Source organism: Lepidochelys olivacea (assembly GCF_965140295.1).
Source record: "Lepidochelys olivacea isolate rLepOli2 genome assembly, chromosome: 12".
Classification (NCBI taxonomy): domain Eukaryota; kingdom Metazoa; phylum Chordata; order Testudines; family Cheloniidae; genus Lepidochelys; species Lepidochelys olivacea.
The window spans coordinates 4,166,440-4,185,946 of NC_140422.1; the positions used below are offsets into that span (position 1 = coordinate 4,166,440).

Sequence of the window (19,507 nt, forward strand, 5' to 3'; positions counted from 1 at the left end):
GGCGCGGCTGCCGGCACCTTTGTAGTGGACGCGCAGGTTGCCCTGCGAGAGGCCGATGTAGTTGTACTTGTCCTTGGGGCTCCAGGAGCGGGGCAGCGGCGTCTCGGCCTGGTTCACGGCCGGGTAGAGGCGGCGGAGGCGCTGGCTCAGCTCCTGCTCCTCGAGCGGGCACGACAGCCCCCCGTCCAAGCTCCCTGCACCCGGATCCGCCATCTTGGATTCGCTATTGTGTCACCAGACGGGGAGCGAGGCCCAGCTCCCTCCGCCAGCCAATGGGCTGCGGGCCCGGCCACAATGGGGCCGCGGCCCCGACGGGAATCCGAGTCCGCTCCCCGCCCCTGACAAGCCACTTCCCGCACGCCCTGACTACAACTCCCGAGAGGCCCCGCGCCAAAGGCCCCGCCCCCGCGCTGTGGCGCATTGCACGCTGGGAAGGAGAGTTCGCTGGAGCTGCTGCCCACCTTGGCAAGGTGGCGCAAGGCACTACAAGCCCCAGAGCGCCCCGAAGCGCCAGGCACGGCGCCGTGTTCAGAACTGTGCCCGGCGCACACCGGTGTGGGGACCCCCATAACCAACGTCCTGGGAAACGCCCTCTCCCAGGGCTAAACCCCTGCTGCACACACCAGCCCTGGTCCCGCAGGGTAACTACCCCCTGCGCTCTCCCCTTTCGCCTGCCCCCTGCCTTCCCTAGGGTCGCCCTTGCGTCCTCCTCCCCGCCTTGCCTAGGCACCCGCCCTGCACCCTTCCCCCCGCACCTTCCCTAAGGCACCCGTCCTGCATCCACCCCACCCCCCGTCTCTCCCAGGGTACCCCCCTGCGGCCTGCCCTCCGCCTTCCCCAGGGTACCCCCTGCGGCCTGCATTCCCCCCCCCAGGTTCCCCAAGTACTCTCCTATAGCCTGCCTCCCCCAGGGTACCCCCCTGCGGCCTGCCCTCCGCCTCCCCCAGGGTACCCCCTGCGGCCTGCATTCCCCCCTCTGGGTTCCCCAAGTACTCTCCTATAGCCTGCCTCCCCCAGGGTACCCCCCTGCGGCCTGCATCCCCCCCCCCCCGGTTTCCCCAAGTACTCTCCTATAGCCTGCCTCCCCCAGGGTACCCCCCTGCGGCCTGCCCTCCGCCTCCCCCAGGGTACCCCCTGCGGCCTGCATCCCCCCCAGGTTCCCCAAGTACTCTCCTATAGCCTGCCTCCCCCAGGGTACCCCCCTGCAGCCTGCATTCCCCCCTCCGGGTTCCCCAAGTACTCTCCTACAGCCTTCCTCCCCCAGGCTACCCCCCTGCGGCCTGCATTCCCCCCCCCGTTTCCCCAAGTACTCTCCTACAGCCTGCCTCCCCCAGGGTACCCCCCTGCGGCCTGCATCCCCCCCCGGGTTCCCCAAGTACTCTCCTACAGCCTGCCTCCCCCAGGCTACCCCCCTGCGGCCTGCATCCCCCCCCCCGGGTTCCCCAAGTACTCTCCTACAGCCTGCCTCCCCCAGGGTACCCCCCTGCGGCCTGCATCCCCCCCCGGGTTCCCCAAGTACTCTCCTACAGCCTGCCTCCCCCAGGGTACCCCCCTGCGGCCTGCATCCCCCCCCCGGGTTCCCCAAGTACTCTCCTACAGCCTGCCTCCCCCAGGCTACCCCCCTGCGGCCTGCCCTCCGCCTCCCCCAGGGTACCCCCCCCCCCCGCAGGTAGCCGGCTCAGCGCTACTCGTCGCCTTGCCCCGGACGCACGCTGGCGGGCTAGGTCACCTCGGCGGGGACACCTCAAGCCGGCCCAGCCGGCCCTACCTCCCCCCGCCCCGCAAGCTGAGCCCTGCCCCGACCCCACGCGCTCGGACTGGCGCGCGGCTGTTTGTCAGGCGGCCGCCGGCCAGCTATGGCAGAGGCGGGGTCCTGGGCGGCGGGGCCGGGCTTGTCTCCATGGTGACCGTATCAACAACCTGCGCCCGGCCATGGCCCTGGCCCCTTCGCTCGGGTAAGGTCGTGGGCGGTGGGAGCCGGGGTCCGCGCCGCGGGGAGCCCGTGCCATGGGCCGGCCCCTGTCGGCCGGAGGACCGCGCCCCGCGGCTCGAGCCTGGCCGGCGGGACGGAGCCCCGGGGCTGCGCGGGCCGGAGAAGGGCCGCTCAGCTTGCGGAGCCGCAGTTACTCGGGGGCAGTGATTTCCCTACCCCCCCCCCCGCCCCCGCCCCAGGCCCAGCCCCCCCGTCCCGCGAACTAGTTACATGCCAATGTAGCGACTGTTTGGAAACGTGACTTGACACTGAAACATTAATACTCACTTTAAAAGCAGGTGCAGTGTCTGGTAAAAGACGTGTATCTGAAAAAGTAGAATAATTTGAGAAGTGTGAGCATGGACTAGCTTCCTTCTACAGCTGTTGTTTTTATGACCGTGTCAGTGCATGCATGTCCCCGATGTTGGCCAACCTAATAATTTCAAATTATGATTTGGAAGCAAAGTCTAAATGAGCCCCCCCCCCGACAGCTAGTGATGAGCTGGGGGCTGGGGGGGAAGGCTTCAGGACCAGGTTGTATTTACATTCACAGCTAATCTACCTAGGTATCCAGCAAACAGAGCTGCCTTGCCCAAGTAATAGATTTTGGCTGGGGTTGGGTTACAAATCACTTGAATGCGTGGGGGGGGGAGTAATGAAATGTTGTTATTCTTATTGTATGAGTAAAGGGCAGTAGAACTGTCCTTAGCCTGTGCTGATTGAGGGCATCAAGAGAGAGGGTGGGGACAAGTGTTTTGCTTGAGGGTCTGCCTGAGTCACAAGTACCATTTGACCTGCCCCTCTCCACTGTTTAAAGACAGAGCTGATTAGGCTCCATAGAGAATCTTTTGTTCTGTTAAGTGACCACTACAGCTGAAGTCACTGATAATCAGGTCTAAGTGCTTAGTCCTGCTGTGGGGATAGTGTTTCTGTGGAAGAGACGGCCCAGTCTGCACCAGCAGTGAGGTTCCCCCACTGAGATCTCAGCTGAAATCACTGAGAGCCGGCGGAACCGCAAGAGACTGACTCGCAGAGGTCACAGTGGCAGGTGGCAGCAGAAGGTGACTGCACAGGGCCATTGGCAACAGAGCAGTGGAGTGAACATGGCACAACGAACAACAGTGGCCAGAGCGAACAGTGAGCAGCTGGAGGAACGAGCAAGGTGCCTTCTTACCCCCCACCTGGGAGGTGAACTCACTTGAAAGCACCTCTGAACTCTGAGTCTCCACTGACCAAGGACAACACCGGTGAGTGGGGTGCGGTGGAGGGAAAAGTGAGGGGCACGTTAAATAAACATTTGTTTGTGGGACTATATTTTAGTGACTTTGCTCCAGAATGCTAGATTTATGACTGGGAATGGAAACTTATATACATATGTTTCCTAGTAGGCCAAGATTTTTAGAATACATTATTTGCCAGGGTTGTTATCTCACATTGTTGCTATCTTGAGAGGTCATTATGTTGGTGAGTTTCTGTACTAAACGTTTTTATTATTATATAGGAATGGTCATACTGGGTCAGACCAATGGTCCATATAGCCCAGTATCCTGTCTTCTGACAGTGGTCAAGGCCAGATGCTTCAGAGGGAATGAACAGAACAGGTAATCAAGTGATCCAAGCCCTGTTGCCCATTCCCAGCTTCTGGCAGACAGGCGAGGGACACTCAGAGCATGGTGTTGCATCCCTCCCCATCCTGGCTAATAGTCACTGATGGACCTATGCTCCAGGAATTTATCGAGTTTTTTTTTAATCCTGTTATAGTTTTGATCTTCACAGCATCCCGTGGCAGAGTTTCGCAGGTTGACTTTATGTTGTGTGAAGAAGTACTTCCTTTTGTTTTTTAAAACCTGCTGCCTATTAATTTCATTGGGAGACTGCTAGTTCTTGTGTTATGTGAAGGATTAAATAACATTTCTTATTCACTTTCTTCACACCAGTCAAGATTTTATAGACCTCTATCATATCCCCCCTTAGTCGTCTCTTTTCTAAGATGAAAATTCCCAGTCATTTTAATCTCTCCTCCTGTTTCATACCCCTAATCATTTTAGTTGCCCATCTCTGTACCCTTTCCAATTCCAATATATCTTTTTTGGGATGGGGTGACCAGATCTGCACACAGTATTCAAGGTGTGTACGTACCATGGATTTATAGAGAGGCAATATGATATTTTCTGTCTTATTATCTATCCCTTTCTTAATGATTCCCAACATTCTGTTTGCTTTGTTGACTGCCGCTGCACATTGAATGGATATTTTCAGAGAACCATCCACAATGACTCCAACATCTCTTTCTTGAGTGTTAACAGCTAATTTAGACCCCATCATTTTGTATGTATAGTTGAGATTATGTTTTCCAACGTCCAATACTTTGCATTTATCAACATTGAATTTCATCTGCCATTTTGTTGTCCAGTCACCCAGTTTTGTGAGATCCCTTTGTAACTCTTCGCAGTCTGCTTTGGACTTAACTATCTTGAATAGTTTTGTATCATCTGCAAACTTTTCCACCTCATTGTTTACCCATTTTTCCAGATCATTTATGAATATGTTGAACAGTAATGGTCCCAGTATGGACCCCTCAGGGATACCACTATTTATCTTTCTCCATTCTGAAAACTGATAATTTATTCCTACCCTTTGTTTCCCATCTTTTAACCAGTTCCTGATCCATGAGAGGACTTCCCTCTTATCCCATGATGGCTTACATTTCAAATGTCAATTTAAATTAAATACATTTTTTTTAATTTATATTTTTTTAGAAATCTAGACCTGTTATGTGTTTTGGTGTATTTTGCATTATCCTTGTGTTAAATTTGCATTATCCTAACAAAACATTTACTTTATTCATATCTCTTTTATATGTTGTAGGTCAAAGTGAAAATGAAAAGACAAAAAAATACAATAATTTTTCCACTCAAAGGCCTCAAAAACTAACCTTGGTTCTTGATGTGTTCTTCACCTTGAATATATCAACATGTCATCTTGGTGGTGTATCTACATCCAACCAGCCCAAAGCACAAATACAGCTACCTACTGAAGAAAGTGTCTTTAAAACCTAAAGGCAGTTCCTGATGTTTGTCGGTCAAAGTGTTCCCATTTATTGAAGTTACAAAAGATGGCTACTGGTGCACTTCTTGCAGAAAAACTTACAAAGAAGGAAAGCTTTCCAATGCTATAACTGGTAAAAGTGGAGAAGCTTGGTTTGTCAGACCGATCAGCAAAGCCAATGATGACAAACTATGTGAAAAGGCAGCAAAACACCAGGCCTCTGGACTGCATCAACATGCAGAAAGCCTTATAAGCCCACTTTCAAAGCCAATTTTACAAGTACTTAATGAGGCTGTTAAGAATGCTGGAGACACAACACAGTTCATGTGAACAAACATGGCCGTGGTATTATACTTTTTATTTAAGCAAGAGATACCACACACTACAAACTGGAGGTCAATGTGAAGTGCATGGTCACTTGTTCATCTTGTAGTTGAACATTGGTTCCGAACAAGACCAGAAAATACTCACTGTATTTCTGAAGGAAACTCAACTGACTGGCTAGACACATGTGGTGCAACAGTGGAAGATTCAACAGTTGAAAAAGTGAAGAACTCTCTCCCCACATTCAAAAAAATTGTATACATGGCTGATGAATGCACCGATGCAAATGGGCATCAAGTATTAAGTTATTGTGTACTGTGACAGGGTCGGGCCAGATGGCTACAGGAGAGTAATAGAATAGAGTAATAGAAAGCAGGTTAAGTAGGTCCCTTTTCCCTGGATAAGGTAACAGGGAAGGTTTCAGAACAATCAGGAACCTTCTGGAGACAATTAAGACGGACAGGCTGATTAGAACACCTGCAGCCAATCAAGAAGCTGCTAGAATCAATTAAGGCGAGCTAATCAGGGCACCTGGTTTTAAAAAGGAGCTCACTTCAGTTTGTGGTGCGTTTGTAAGGAGCTGGGTGGTTGGTGGGAGGTGAGGAAGCGTCATCCCTGCAGGATTCCCTCCGAGGGCCCATTGACACTGTCAAATGCATATCAGCTGTTGTTGCGGCACTGTTCCCTCTTGTAGTGTAGATGGGATCTTGATTGTGTCTCTTCTGCCCCACAAGCCATGTTCTGGATTCAGAATCCAGCCAGGTTCGGGGCGATGGTGAAAGTCCTGTTCTCATAAAATGGAATTGTGCTTTTATTGGTGCTGGGGGAACAAGATCGCTCTTGAATAGTGGAGATGGGTCCTTCATCTCAGCCCCTTCGGGCCACATCCTGCCCTCATTTCTCTGACTCACTGGTCTCTTAGCTTGGCAGGGAGACTCCAGGACCTGCTGCAGCTGCCAGATATCACCACGCTTATGGTGTGAGACCAGTCTGCCTAGCCCTGTCTTGGGCGTGGCGTTATCTCCCAGCAGTAGCTGCGCTCCCTGGAAGCTCATTTAAACACAAACAGCCTGTCCCTGGGTGACTCTGGCTTCCCCCTGGGGTGAATTTGGAGCAGGATTTTTGTGACAAAACAGTTCCCTTTCGGTCTTAGCATTTCAGCGGCTCTGACCTTGCCGTTGAGCATCTGAATTGGTCTCATTCCCCAGCTCAGTAAACACTTCAACAGGAGCCTAAAGCTTCAGCAGAGGCTGAAGTGCTTTGCTGAATCAGGACCTGAATGTCCAGCAGCTGCCTGGAGCATATAACTTGTAAATTGCATTTCACAAACCAGGGAGGCAGGGGAAGAACCTGGGGTCAATTACCACAGACTGCAACAACCTGCTTTGGCTGGTGCCTAACCCTACTTCCACTCGCTACTCGCCACAGAGCGCTTTAAAACATCGCAGGGTCAGCCCTGGATACAATCCAGTGGCATATCGGGGGTGTAGATCCCACCAAATGCATGCATTAGCACTTACCTAGCCTTGGCAAAGGAGTGAAATATCTGTGTGAAAAGCTCAAAGACGTGTCCAAGCAGGACTCAGTGCCCCCCTCCCCTGCTGGCTGCTTGGTTTGGTTTTGGACTAGGGAGAGCGATCTGTTAATTCTGACAGAAGCTCAGTGGAGAAGCTGTCCAGGGAGCCAGCCCTGAGTGGGAGTAACTAGCCCATTGTTTAGTGCCGCCGTGTAGATTGGCATTGAGCAAACAGCCTTCTGAAGCCAGATCGCTATTGTTTAAGCTTTGGTACAGTTATCAGTGAGACAGTAACACAAAGGTCTGGCTTTCTCTGCAGTGTGGGGGCCTTTTCTTAATATACTAGTGTGTCATTTATACAGATGTGTGTTGGTGATTGTGGAATCCAAGCCAGGGCCTTAGCAATCCTGCTGCTCGCAAGCGTGGCTGGGTGGTCAGAGCTGAACATCACAGCTTGGGCCACCTGGGTCTGCCAGGGGTATCTGGCGTGGGGGCAGGGCAGGGGGAGTTTTATATCATGGCGCAATTTAAATGGCTCCGTTTCCAGCTCTCTAGTGCTGTAACGAGCCCGGTCGGATGTGTGTGGTTTTTAATATGTATACTACGTGTTGGGGTGTTTCATTTGATGCATATCAAGAGCTACTCTCACCTGTAGATAGCAGCTGGTTTAAAGGGATGGGCCAGGTTTGATTCTCCACCATCCTGCACTGCCTGTGTCTGATCAGCCCTGCGGGGAAACGCTCCTGTGTTGGGATTCTCTGCAGCTGTGAGTAGTAAAGAAACCCGACTGAGGCACGCGCACTTGTACTCTCTGCACAGGTTCGGGGCTTGATTCTCCTCTCCGCTATAGTGCGGCTCCCTTGGTTTCACTGGAGTTACTCCTGACTTATATGAGTTAGTGACCAGAATTAGGCCCCCAGAGGGCAGGATCAGGCCCCTTTCCCCTCTTCTCGCTGAGCACCAGTGTAGCTCATGAGTGAGACTTTACACTGAGTGGGTGGAGAATCAGAATCCGTTGACATCTCCTCTTCCCTTGTAAACCAGCTGGATGTAAAAAACCTTTTTCAGCAAAACAACCTCTCACGCAACAGTGGAGGACCCTTGATTTGCTTTGGACAGCAAGGCTCTCCTGGGCGTGGGTAGGGGTCTGCTCTAGCTGGACAATGCAGCATAGCAGACCGCAGCCCTTGACCTCCTGTGGGTGCGCTTTTGTGCGTGTCAAAGCCACGCACTATTCTGGGAGCTGCTCTGGGCAGAAAAGGCAGACTCCTGCCAGAGTCCCTGCTCTGCTCTGCCTTGGGGCCTGGTGTCCCCTCCTGCCAGCTCTGCACACTGCCTCTCCAGCCCATGCTTCTGGTCTGGTGAGATGGCGCAAACCAAAGTGATCTTGGCACGGACAGTGCCTCTGTGCAGCCCAGCACCCAATCAGGACCGTACTGGGGATTGTAACATGGATATGGATGTTGTGTGTTGTGCTTCCAGGAATGGTTATCGATTTTTCTTTTTAATTGTGTCACTTGTACCTGCCAGCCCCAGCTCTTGCCTCTGTTGAAAGGACCGTCCCCTGTTCTCACCGCAGCCTTCACCTGCTGTGCCTGAGCAAATCCATGCGTGGGCTGGTGACTGTGTGGCATTGGTAATGCTTTAGTCTGCTGTAAACCAGAGGCCAAAACCGGGGCTTCTGCTGAAAGGGGAAAAAAACGATTCCTTGTGAGGTGACTCAGCTGGGGAAGGTATGTGCACAAGGACAATAAATCATGGTGCTCCGGAAAAAAAAAAAAGGGAGCTGGGAGCAAGAGGCGCTAGGAGCTGAGAGTGAGAACGTATACTGTTGGAGGACTGAGGAGTACAAGCATTATCAGACACTAGGAGGAAGGTCCTATGGTGAGGATAAAGAAGGGGTTGGGAGGAGGCCATGGGGAAGTAGCCCAGGGAGTTGTAGCTGTCGCACAGCTGTTCCAGAAGGCACTCTAGACGGCTGCATTCCACAGGGCCCTGGGCTGGAACCCAGAGTAGAGGGCGGGCCCGGGTTCCCCCCAAACCTCCCAACTCCTGGTCAGGCACAGGAGCAGTTAACCTGGACTGTGGGTTTACAAAAATGGCCAAACTGAGGGCTGCTATGAAGCTCCAAGGTGAGCAAATCCGCCAATAAGCGTAAGACCCACCAAGGTAGAGGAGGAACTTTGTCACAGTACGTTATCTTGATGTCAGTGGTAGGCCAGTAAAGGCATTTCTAGATGTTCAAGTTATAGAAGACACATTGGCTGCATCTGTAACAACCCACATCTTAGAAGAGTTAAATGCTTGTCAATTGGACCCCAAACAGATGACTGCTTGTGCATTTGATGGAGCTGCACACTTCACTGGAAGACATGGTGGAGTACGAGCTTTGCTCAGAGAAAAGTGTAATCCTAATCTCTCCTATACACACTGCAGAGGCCATCTACTCCAACTAGCACTAGTATGAGCTGCAGAATCTTCAAAAGACATTTAAAAAGCTATAAATTTCATGTCTTCATTATATTCTTTTTTCAGCAAGAGTCCAAAAAGACTAAATATCTTGGAAAATATAGAAGATACACTGGGACTGAAGTTCATATTAGTCCAACCTGGGAAAACCCTCTGGCTTTCTCATGAGCGATCCTTGGCTGTTGTCTTAAAATTACTCCAGCCGTTATTACTGGCTTTGGAAAGTATCTACCAAGATGGGATGGATCTAAGTAGTGAGGCTGGTGGATTACTTTTGCTATTACGTTCAGAGAAGACTATTGCCATTCTCTCTCTCATAAGTCTACTGTTGAAACCGCTTGGGTCATTAAACAATGCCATCCAGACATCTGCTACAACAGTAGTAGATCTTTGTCCAGCAATAGAAGCTACATTTGGATCAATCAGAGAGCTATCCATTGAAAAAGTAAAAAGAAAAGAAGTACTTGTGGCACCTTAGAGACTAACCAATTTATTTGAGCATGAGCTTTCGTGAGCTACAGCTCACTTCATCGCATGCTGGAAAAGTACTGGAAGAAGCAAAGACTTCAGTCCAGAAGTTGACTAATGAAGGCATTTATATTGAATCCTTAAGTGAAGAGGACAAGAAGTGTTTAAGACAACTGAAAAAGTACACAGACTTGATTCTTAAAAATCTACAACAGCGACTTCTAGATTCTACTCAACCTCTACGTAGATTTTACAGATGCCTGTCCTATAAAACACAGGCAGGTGACTGGAGTGAGGCACTACCAGCAATGGGGCTGCCATGTGCTCAGGACAGAATAGAGAATTTGAACACAGAGTGGAATATCATACGACGAATGAATGAAGATTTGACTTCAACTTCTTTTTTTATCATCGCTAATGACTCGACCTGATCTTTGTGCTATGTTTTCTGGGATGAAAGAAGTAGGAATTCATCTCTTGCTACTCCCAGTCACAACAGCTACAATTGAGCGTTCTTTTTCATCATTGAATATAATTTTGTGTTCTGAAAGAAGTAGTCTTCGTTCTGATCATGTGAATGAACTAATGAGCATATCAATTGAAAGAATGGAAGTACCGGACACACGAGAAGCCACCAAAGATGAACACATTGCATTCAAGAAGTTCATTAACTGAGTTGTGCAAAATTATAACAAGAAACCAAGAAGGATGTAGACGTAGTGCTTCATAGGAGGCTTGAGTAGCCAACTTTAATTTGTGTGATGATTTTAAAACACGAGTTAAATCTAATAAAATGGTCATGAAACATTTTTTCAGTTTTTACTATGGTGCCATACAGCGCACCTTCACCCTCACAGTCTCACTCCTCATTGGCCCTGACACACACACCCCTGTAAATTCAAACACCCCCCTAATTTAAATTCCTGGAGAAACCACTGCTCAGGGGGTTATTTACGCAGCGGCTTCTGCGGGCTCCATACAAGTAGGATGAGCTGGGTGCAGTGACGGGTGTGCTGCGTGGGCAGGACACGATGGGTCAGGTTCCTCTGCCTGGGAGTAAGGCAGGGCTTGCAGAAATTGCTGTTGGCACTTGAAGGAGCTGCCTCTGTGCCTCCTCCACCTGTGAGCCGCTCCAGCCCTACAGCACGATGGTCACCGCTGGATGGATACTCCTAGGGGAAGTCTGCGCCCAAACATTACAAACTGTGTGCACCGTATTTTAAAATTCTGCATATTTTAGTTGTCAGTGTAACACAAGATAATCACATTAGCTTTGGTTATTTGCATAATTTATTTCAAAATACCTGTCAACAAGAATGTCTGTAACAATACAGAGACACACACAAAAAAGACTCAGGATACGTTTGTTGACAGAGATTCCTTACAAGGCATATTAGTCCAGAACTTTGAGTAATAATTTGTTCAAACTACAATACCGAAACATATTTCTCGAACCTCCCAGAGACAGTGCAAAGGCTTGGGGGGGTAAGGGGTAACAGAGGAGCTGAGGGAGAGGGAAGGAGCCTGGGGGTGAATCTGGAGGGTTGTTGGGTGTGAGTGGGAGAAATATGGAATGGATTTTTTTCAGTGGGGGGAAGGATTCTTTGGGAGTTGGGGAGCTTCCCCCATGCAGACCCTGGCTGACCTCTAGCCTCTTCCATTCAGTCAGCACATTTTCCCTGCACCCGCCTCCCCCAACCCCATGTGGCCCTGCAACACACACCCCCGTTTAGCCCCTGGCTCAATGCTGTCATGCCACTAGCTCCTGAGCCTGCACCCCATTCTGTCCCCCACTAGCCATTCTGAACCCCAGTCTGTGACATACCCTCCAGCAACCCATGTGCCCCACTCTGTCTCTCCCATGACTCCTCACTTGGCCCAGCTGTGAGGAACACAGCTGCCGGCTGCCCTCTCTTCTGGTGCCACAGCAGTCCTTGGTGGGCTAAAGGTGTAACTGTATCACCTCTCCAACAGAATCTGTATTCTGTGGTGAAAAAAATCTGCAGGGGGACATGAATTCTGCATGTGCACAGTGGTACAGAATTCCCCCAGGAGTAAATTTAATATTAACACCACCTTGGAAGGTCGAGATCTGATATTATCACAGATCATCCTGGCCATAGGCTCCTAATGAAGGACAGTTGGTATGCAGATATATTCCTATTGCAATACTTCAGAATATCCCAGTCTTATGCCGTAGATGATAGGTTTTGTTCTGTCAATGTATAACATTGTGTTAGCCACAATTATACACATTTACAATAAAAAGTACACTCTTTAATATTTTCATTTAACATTTCAATTGTTTATAATTTATTCCCTTTACAAAGTCTAAAGATAACATTTTTCTCTCTACCAGTCTTTTCCATGTGGTAAGCATTGATTTTGCTTTCCCTGAGCATGGCTTTTTTTTGTTTGCTTCCTAGTTTGGAATAAGCCTTATTGTCAGCCTAGTTCTTGCAATTGTTTTAATAGTTAAATGTGGCTGTAAATAGAGGAAGCATTTTGATTTTGTTTCATGAACAGTGATCTCTGCTCTCTTAATTTCATTTTGAAACAAAGTGGTCAGTTAAGAACAATCTAGGTACTTAGAACCCTGAGGATGTTGCCCTACCATATTCTATTCACATTTTTGGCATGTACTGTTATATGACATTAGTAAAGAATCTCAGAAAGAGTTGCTTTCTTCTAATACTGAACAAGGAACTTTATTAAAATGAATAAAATAGGTTTGGTTTTTTGTTTGTTTGAGGTTTTTTCAGGGTGGATTTGGTTTAAATCACTAGTCAGGAAGACTCTATTTAATCGTGGTTTTCTACATAAGAGTGCATTCTTGTTGGTTAATATAACCTTAATACATATTCTTCACAACTCAGAGATAGATGTAGGTTTCATTTTTAGAAGGTACACACTATACATTTTTAAACAATATTTATTTTGAAAACTTTTCAGATTAGTTTTACAGCTATATCAGAAAATGAATGATTGTTTGGTTATTTCATTTACCAAAGGCAATTGAGGCAGATGTTTATGAAGTCATTGAGAGGTGAACTATCATTAATATTTGGAGGATTTTCTTGCCATGCTGTATTGGGATGAGAACATCACCAGACAGACATTTAAATTGTTTAAATGTTAAGTATTCTGGATTTTTTTCTTCAACAGCAAACATATAATATTTTAACAAAACAAGCATATGTCCCTCGCGTCTCACATTTATCTCCAGACTTCTCCTTGTCCAATGTTCTGCTCCCAACAATCTTCTATTCATTGAACTTTTTGAAACTTCACAGTTTTAGAGAGAGGTAAGGGATAGACTCTGTGTACACAAATTTGCAGAGGGACAATAGAGTTGAGGTCAGTTATTTCTCACCTTTATATATTATTTTTTTAAAAACATTTTTGCTGTTAACAAGCATCTTGCTACCTCTGGAGACACAAATCCACAGTTTGAGAACTGCAAAACTAAGCATCTCTGATGGTGTATTCTAGACCAGTGGTTCTCAAAGCTGGTCTGGCCACTTGTTCAGGGAAAGCCCCTGGCAGGCTGGACCCATTTGTTTACCTGCCGCCTCCGCAGGTTCGGCTAATCACTGCTCCCACTGGCTGCGGTTCGCCGCTCCAGACCAATGGGGGCTGTGGGAAACGGCATGGGCCAAGGGACGTGCTGGCCGCCCTTTCCACAGCCCCCATTGGCCTGGAGCAGTGAACCGCGGCCAGTGGGAGCTGCAATCGGCCAAACCTGCCGATGCGGCAGGTAAACAAATCGGTCCGGCCCGCCAGGGGCTTTCCCTGAACAAGCAGCAGACCGGCTTTGAGAACCACTGTTCTAGACTGAGCACTGAGTCCCATTGGGTAGACAGAAAGATTAGCCTAAATAATCTATACAGAAGCCTGTGGAACCCTATAAGATTGGGTCCCTAATCCACTAACTATTGGAACTCATTTACAAAACTTTTTTTAAACATTACAGGAATATATTGTCTCATACTATATAATTAGAATTTATAATCCCTACTCCATGATGATATATCTTTGAGCAATAATGTATCTTAATTAAAACTATCTTTAGATAAAATGCTTTTTGAGGGAAAAAACTTATCAAAAAAATTTGATTTAAATAAAAAAAGTCAGATTAAAAAAAAATCATTGATTTTTATCCATCCTGGGTTTTTTGTATAAACAACCTGTAACAAGAAATAATCTTTAACAACAAATTACCCAGCTGAGTCACTAGCTTCACAGTTTTGTGATTGAGAATGGTTTTGTCCAGCTGATTGATCTGGATTATCAAATCCCAAAGATGTAGGTTCTGGTTCAGTAGATTTACTGAATTCACCCATTCACTCCAGCTGTGAGTGCTATTGCTATAAGGGAAACATGCATCTGTGGTTGGAATCAGTTGTGTTGGTTACCTGCCAGTCATTCTTCAAGATTCTTTGTACCTCTATTAGCCTGAACCATGCAGGATCTTGGGGTGCAGCTTCATGCATTAACAACTGGAGTTGTCCAATATCTTTCCCAATTTAGTTTTATTTGGACTGGGTCTCCTTGTTTAAGCTTGGGTAAGTGTTAGTTGCATTCTAATGTTTAAAGGATAAAGCCTGAGATTTTACATTTGGCATCTCTACCTCAGATCCTTTAAGTAGAGCCACTTGGGATGAAGGTTGGCAATTTTGTTATGATCTCTTGACCGATAAACAGATGAGCTGGGCTTACCCCACTGTCATCTACTACTCGGGACTTCCCTGGTGCATATTCTGCTATTGGTTTATGATGCTCTTTCTCTGACTCCCCTATCAACTAAAATGTCATCCATATGAACTTCCATTCCCTCCCAACCTTGGAGAATCTCCAATTTTCCTGTGGAAAATTGCCGGGATGCTTGTGATGCCAAACAAGAGGTTACAAAAATGATACCTTCTGAACTGTATCATAAAAGTTTTCAGCTTGGATTCTGTTCCATTACCCAGACATCAACACTAGCGAACATATTGTTGCACAAGCTAATTTGGAGATTATAGTCCCTACAGTGGAGAGAATATACCTTTCCCATTTTACTTCTTCACTTAGCCTCTTCAGATCTATCCATGGATGTGCCAATAATTTTCATAACAGGTATCACAGGGACCTACCACTCTTAGTTCAGTAATTGCATAGCATGCGTTATTCTTTTCCATTCTGTTTAGTACTTTGCTTTAGGAAACATTTGGGTGGGCACCCTCTACGCTCTGTTGAATGCCTATGGGGACAGTCCTAGGAGGTTACTTGCAGTGGCCTGCATAAACAAAATATTTTTAAATGTTTTAAAGTTCCTACAGGGTTGTTCCTTCACCCTGAAATTCCATTGATTTCACATGAATCAATGGATGAAGGAAATGCCATTTTGGAATAAATCTATAATCCATCTAATCTAGAGTACCCCAATGTCCAATATGATGATGGTATGCTGAGTGCTTTGATGGTGAATATTTTTGAATATTACCATTTCAAGACACAAGTTCTACGTTAAAGATAAGGGTTCACTTTAGAGACACTACCAAAGAGATCCTTTCTATTCTTTATTCTGCAATGTGGGTGTGACCTTTTACATAGTATGTATGACCAAGGCTTTGCTCTGATTTGTTAGTGTAAGGTCTCAGGACTTGTCTTCATTACCGCGCTAAATTGGTTCTGCAGCGCTGATGTAGCGTGTCTGGTGAAGATGCATTACGTTGACGTAATTACTCTGCTTCTTTCGCTGACATAGCTCAGTGTAGGTGCCGCTTTAAGTCGATGTAAGTTACGTCTCTCAGAGGGATGTTTTTTTCACACCCCCAAGCAACATAACTTACATCGACTTAAGCAGTAGTGTAGACAAGCCCTCAGTCTGTGCTGTGCTGCTGCTGCTAGGTTTTTCCTTTAATAAATAATGTTGTGGCCCCATTTTTAGTGGAATGGTTAAGAATGCCACTTGGGACTTAACTCCCCTTTCTTGTTGTAGGTGTTGGCAGGGTTTCAGAGCAGTGCTTAATGTTTGCATCAGGGGTGCTTCAATACATAGGAAAAGCAGGATGTGATAACCCTTGGAAAATTGGCCAGTTCTGAGTAGATGGCTTTGGTCATTTGACCACCTGGCTTTTTTATACTTAGATTAAAAGCCTTTCAGGGCAGGGTTCATCCCTTTGTTATATGTTTGTACAGTGTCTAGTACAAAGGGGCTTTGACCACTGATTGGAGCCTCTAGACCAGTGGTTCTCAACTCTTTACCATTGTGGGCTGCATATGTGTGTGTTATGTGGGCTGCAGCCACACAATATATATACACTACTTGTATGGCCCTGAGGATGTCACATGGGCCACATCTGTGTGCTGATTGGACCACAAGCAACCCGTGGGCCATCACTTGAGAACCACTATTCTAAACATCACCACAATGCAAATAAATAATAAGATGATAAAGAGTGGATGCTAGCTAATCTGTGCAGTTTGGGACGTGGACCAATGGGGTGAGATGTTTTGGGAATTAAAAGGGTTTCTTGAAGGTGGTTGGGTCAGGAGTGGAATGCTTTTCGACTCATTTAACCTCCTCATTGCTGGAACCTCCCCTTAATCCCACAGATAAGAACATTGTCAGTGCAGTTTCCTAAGGCTAAGTGAGGAGGATGTTGTGAAGGCCAAGACCAGAACAGGGTTCAAAAAAGAACTAGATAAATTAATGGAGGATAGGTCCATCAATGGCTATTAACCAGGATGGGCAGGAATGGTGTCCCTAGCTTCTGTTTGCCAGAAGCTGGGAATGGGCGACAAGGGATGGATCTCTTGATGCTTACCTGATCTGTTCATTCCCTCTGGGGCACCTGGCACTGGCCACTGTCGGAAGACCGGATACTGGGCTAGATGGACCCTTGGACTGACCCAGTAGGGCCATTTTTATGTTCTTATGAGTGTAGTCGTCACCTGTGATGGCCTTTTAATCTTGGCTTTTGTTGATGTAAGTAAATTCCTTAATGTTGCTTTAAAATAGTTTTTCATATTTAACTATAATTAGGAAGGGAATTAGACTGAAGAGGCTATCTTAGGTTTCATGGGTTTTTAAATGGCTTCCATGATCCATCTTATGATTCCATAAAACTTGCAATCCTGGCAAATGACTTCTACTTGCGTTACAGCAAAGATTTTGCAGTCATAAAATGACCTGATTTTCCACTTTTTATTCCAGGGATTATACTACACAAACAAGGTAATAAGCTTTGAATTAAGCTCCAGGGTCACAGGAGAAGGAGTTGATTGACTCATGAGCTATTTATGCACTATTTGATTGCTTTAATTTACTGTACATTTATAGCTGCAAGTAGGTTTATAAAGCTAGTGTAGGAATCATTACCCTGGGCTTGAAAAAACATGAGTATTAATATTTTCTAAATTTCCTGAAAAACACAGTGATTGAGAGTGAAACAGATAGGAAACATCTGCAAGTTTTAATCAGTATTTTGGTAAATGATCCTAGAAAAAAACCCTCAAAAACATCCCCTGAGTATGAGAACCAAGGCCATTTGCCTCCCTGTTTTCATTCTTCATTGCAACAAGATAATTAGAGGGATATCAGCCAACTCTAATTATACCAGGATTTTGCAGATACTTATTAGTAAACTCATGAAAAATCTGTCAAGAGTGGTTGAGAGACCCAGGATGCAAGTAATTGCAATTATCATCCAGTAACACCACTATCATGGAGAGTGAGAAGACTTGTTATAAACAGCCTTAGATAACAACTATAAACAGAAACAGTCTTTAAGATTAGGAAGTAAGGGTAAAGGGCGAGAATACAAAGAGCTCCTGACCCATCAATCAATGCATCATATGTTCCTCAACAACAGCCTTTATGGCTTCACTACAATTACCTAGAAATCTTATTCTAACAGTTCATTGAAAGTTAGTTATCAGATATTTCAGGGACAGAGTTCTGCTGAATTCAGGGAGATTATAATAGCACCCAGTGGAGATGACAGGGTTTGTAGAGTGACCTAAGAAGCCAATTTTGCTTAGCATGGTATATTTAAGAAGCAATCCTGGATCTAGGCCACCCCAATCAAAAGAAGGCAAAACCCAACCAGATTACAAAAGCAAGATGAAACCAGACCTGAAGCAAGAGACCATAAGTGATTCAAGCAGCTGTCCATTAGCTACCTGTCAAGATATCCAGGGGATCAATATCAAAGGCTTCTAAGTGATGCCGAAGAAAGATGAAGTATAAATTAAATGTAAAAAAATGTTTAATGCAATATTAGGAAGTAAGTTTTAAATGCACACAAGACAGTAAGTTCCAAACTATAGAACTCATAACAGTTTATAACTTGAAACCTATATTTTTGCTAGAGCATTTACATTTTAACATAACAGAAATTTTTGAGTTTAGATATTTGCTTCTTTCTTCCACCATATAGTCTTATCTACTTGTATTTACAAAATATTTATATTAAGTTACATGTGGAGTATCTTACATGCACCTTAGAAGTGACTTATTTTTGCTTGCAATAAGAAATGCTAGATTTGTGACCAATTTTGAAAATGCCCTGTATTGATTTATGTAACTCTTATGCTGACCTGCTCTTTTTGTTTACGTGCATTTTCTTTGGTATTTAGTTTTATTTACATCCTAAATAAATGTGTGGTTGTTTACTAATATAAATTTACAGAACTTCAGCCTTAGTGGATGATATGAGAAAACTGGATTTTTACATGTAGTAAAAGCAGCCTTCATTAAGTGAAAATTGTGGGTATTGACCTCTTGCCTCTACAGGATCTCTGTCTGACAGTGGCTGAGAAGCATCCTGTGTCAAATCAACTAGCATTTCTTGTAACTCCAGTTTTGCTAAACATTACTGTGCTGACATTATACCGAGCAGATTCTACCTTTTGGATCTAACCTTCTGCACTGTAGTCCAGGATACAATTGTTATCACTTGTGAAGAGGATCTAGAGCAGGGGTGAGCAAATTTTTTGGCCTGAGGGCCACATCAGGGTTCCAAAACTGTATGGAGGGCTGGGTAGGGAAGGCTGTGCCTCCCAAAACCCTAACCCTATTCACCCTATCCCACTTCCCACCCATTGACTGCCCCACTCAGAACCTCCAACCCATCCAACCCCCCCATTCTCCTTGTCCCCTGACCACCTCCTCCTGGGACCCCCTGCCCCTAACCACACCCCCAATCCAAACCCCCTGCTCCCTGACTGCCCCGCCCCCTATCCACACCCCCGCCCCCTGACAGGCCCTCCTCTAAAGCCCCTTTCAGAATGTGGCCCTGCAAACATGGGCGGAGGACTCAGGAGGAGCAGGGGCAATCGGAGGGAAGCAGCAGTTTCCCCTTTAAAGCGCCGCTTCTCTCTGGCTGGCTGCCCGATGCTCCTCCTGAGTCGCCCACCCATGTTCGCCGCACTCCTGCCACCCGCGCCGCCCGCCTTTTCCCTGAGGCTGCAGGTGAGCCTCCCTTCTGTTGTAACAACCAGGCAAGGTACTAACAAACTTCAACAGGACTTTATTTTTAAAGTGGAAACCTCTTTACCAAGTTGCTGCTGCACCCTCGGTAGCTCTCACTCTGCCTCCTCAACTCCACCCCCTGTTCCGGTTTACTGTCCTTTCAGACTCCCAACAGCCAGTGCTCCCAGTTCTAATAATTACAAGCAGCATCTAAACACCACATTCCCTCCTCTCTTAAGAAGCTCTCCCA

The 19,507-nt window shown here is 46.6% G+C and overlaps 2 protein-coding genes and 2 long non-coding RNA genes across 5 annotated transcripts in view; 2 read left to right on the forward strand and 2 right to left on the reverse strand.

The window, feature by feature from the left end:
• The window catches only part of RANBP10 (RAN binding protein 10), a 162,803-nt gene extending 162,456 nt beyond the window's left edge, over positions 1-347 (reverse strand). The window contains exon 1 of one of the 2 annotated variants that reach the window (XM_084644754.1): positions 18-347. In XM_084644754.1, coding sequence (XP_084500880.1) covers positions 18-213 — 196 coding nt within the window. In that variant the 5' untranslated portion in view covers positions 214-347. The remainder of the gene's footprint in view (positions 1-17) is intronic. The other variant, XM_084644753.1, reaches the window with a different exon arrangement.
• Positions 348-1,912: 1,565 nt separating this feature from the next.
• TSNAXIP1 (translin associated factor X interacting protein 1) overlaps positions 1,913-19,507 on the forward strand; it is a 64,619-nt gene continuing 47,024 nt past the window's right edge. The window contains exon 1 of the mRNA XM_084644747.1: positions 1,913-1,955. Within this exon, the coding sequence (XP_084500873.1) occupies positions 1,933-1,955 (23 nt within the window). The 5' untranslated portion in view covers positions 1,913-1,932. The remainder of the gene's footprint in view (positions 1,956-19,507) is intronic.
• On the forward strand, positions 2,196-12,086 carry LOC311529076. Its single transcript, XR_014713764.1, has 3 exons — positions 2,196-3,219; positions 3,474-3,573; positions 4,841-12,086. It is a non-coding gene; the product is annotated as an uncharacterized lncRNA (long non-coding RNA).
• The window catches only part of LOC311529077, a 29,164-nt gene continuing 22,526 nt past the window's right edge, over positions 12,870-19,507 (reverse strand). Inside the window, exon 3 of the long non-coding RNA XR_014713765.1 lies at positions 12,870-13,116. This is a non-coding gene — a long non-coding RNA (uncharacterized lncRNA). The remainder of the gene's footprint in view (positions 13,117-19,507) is intronic.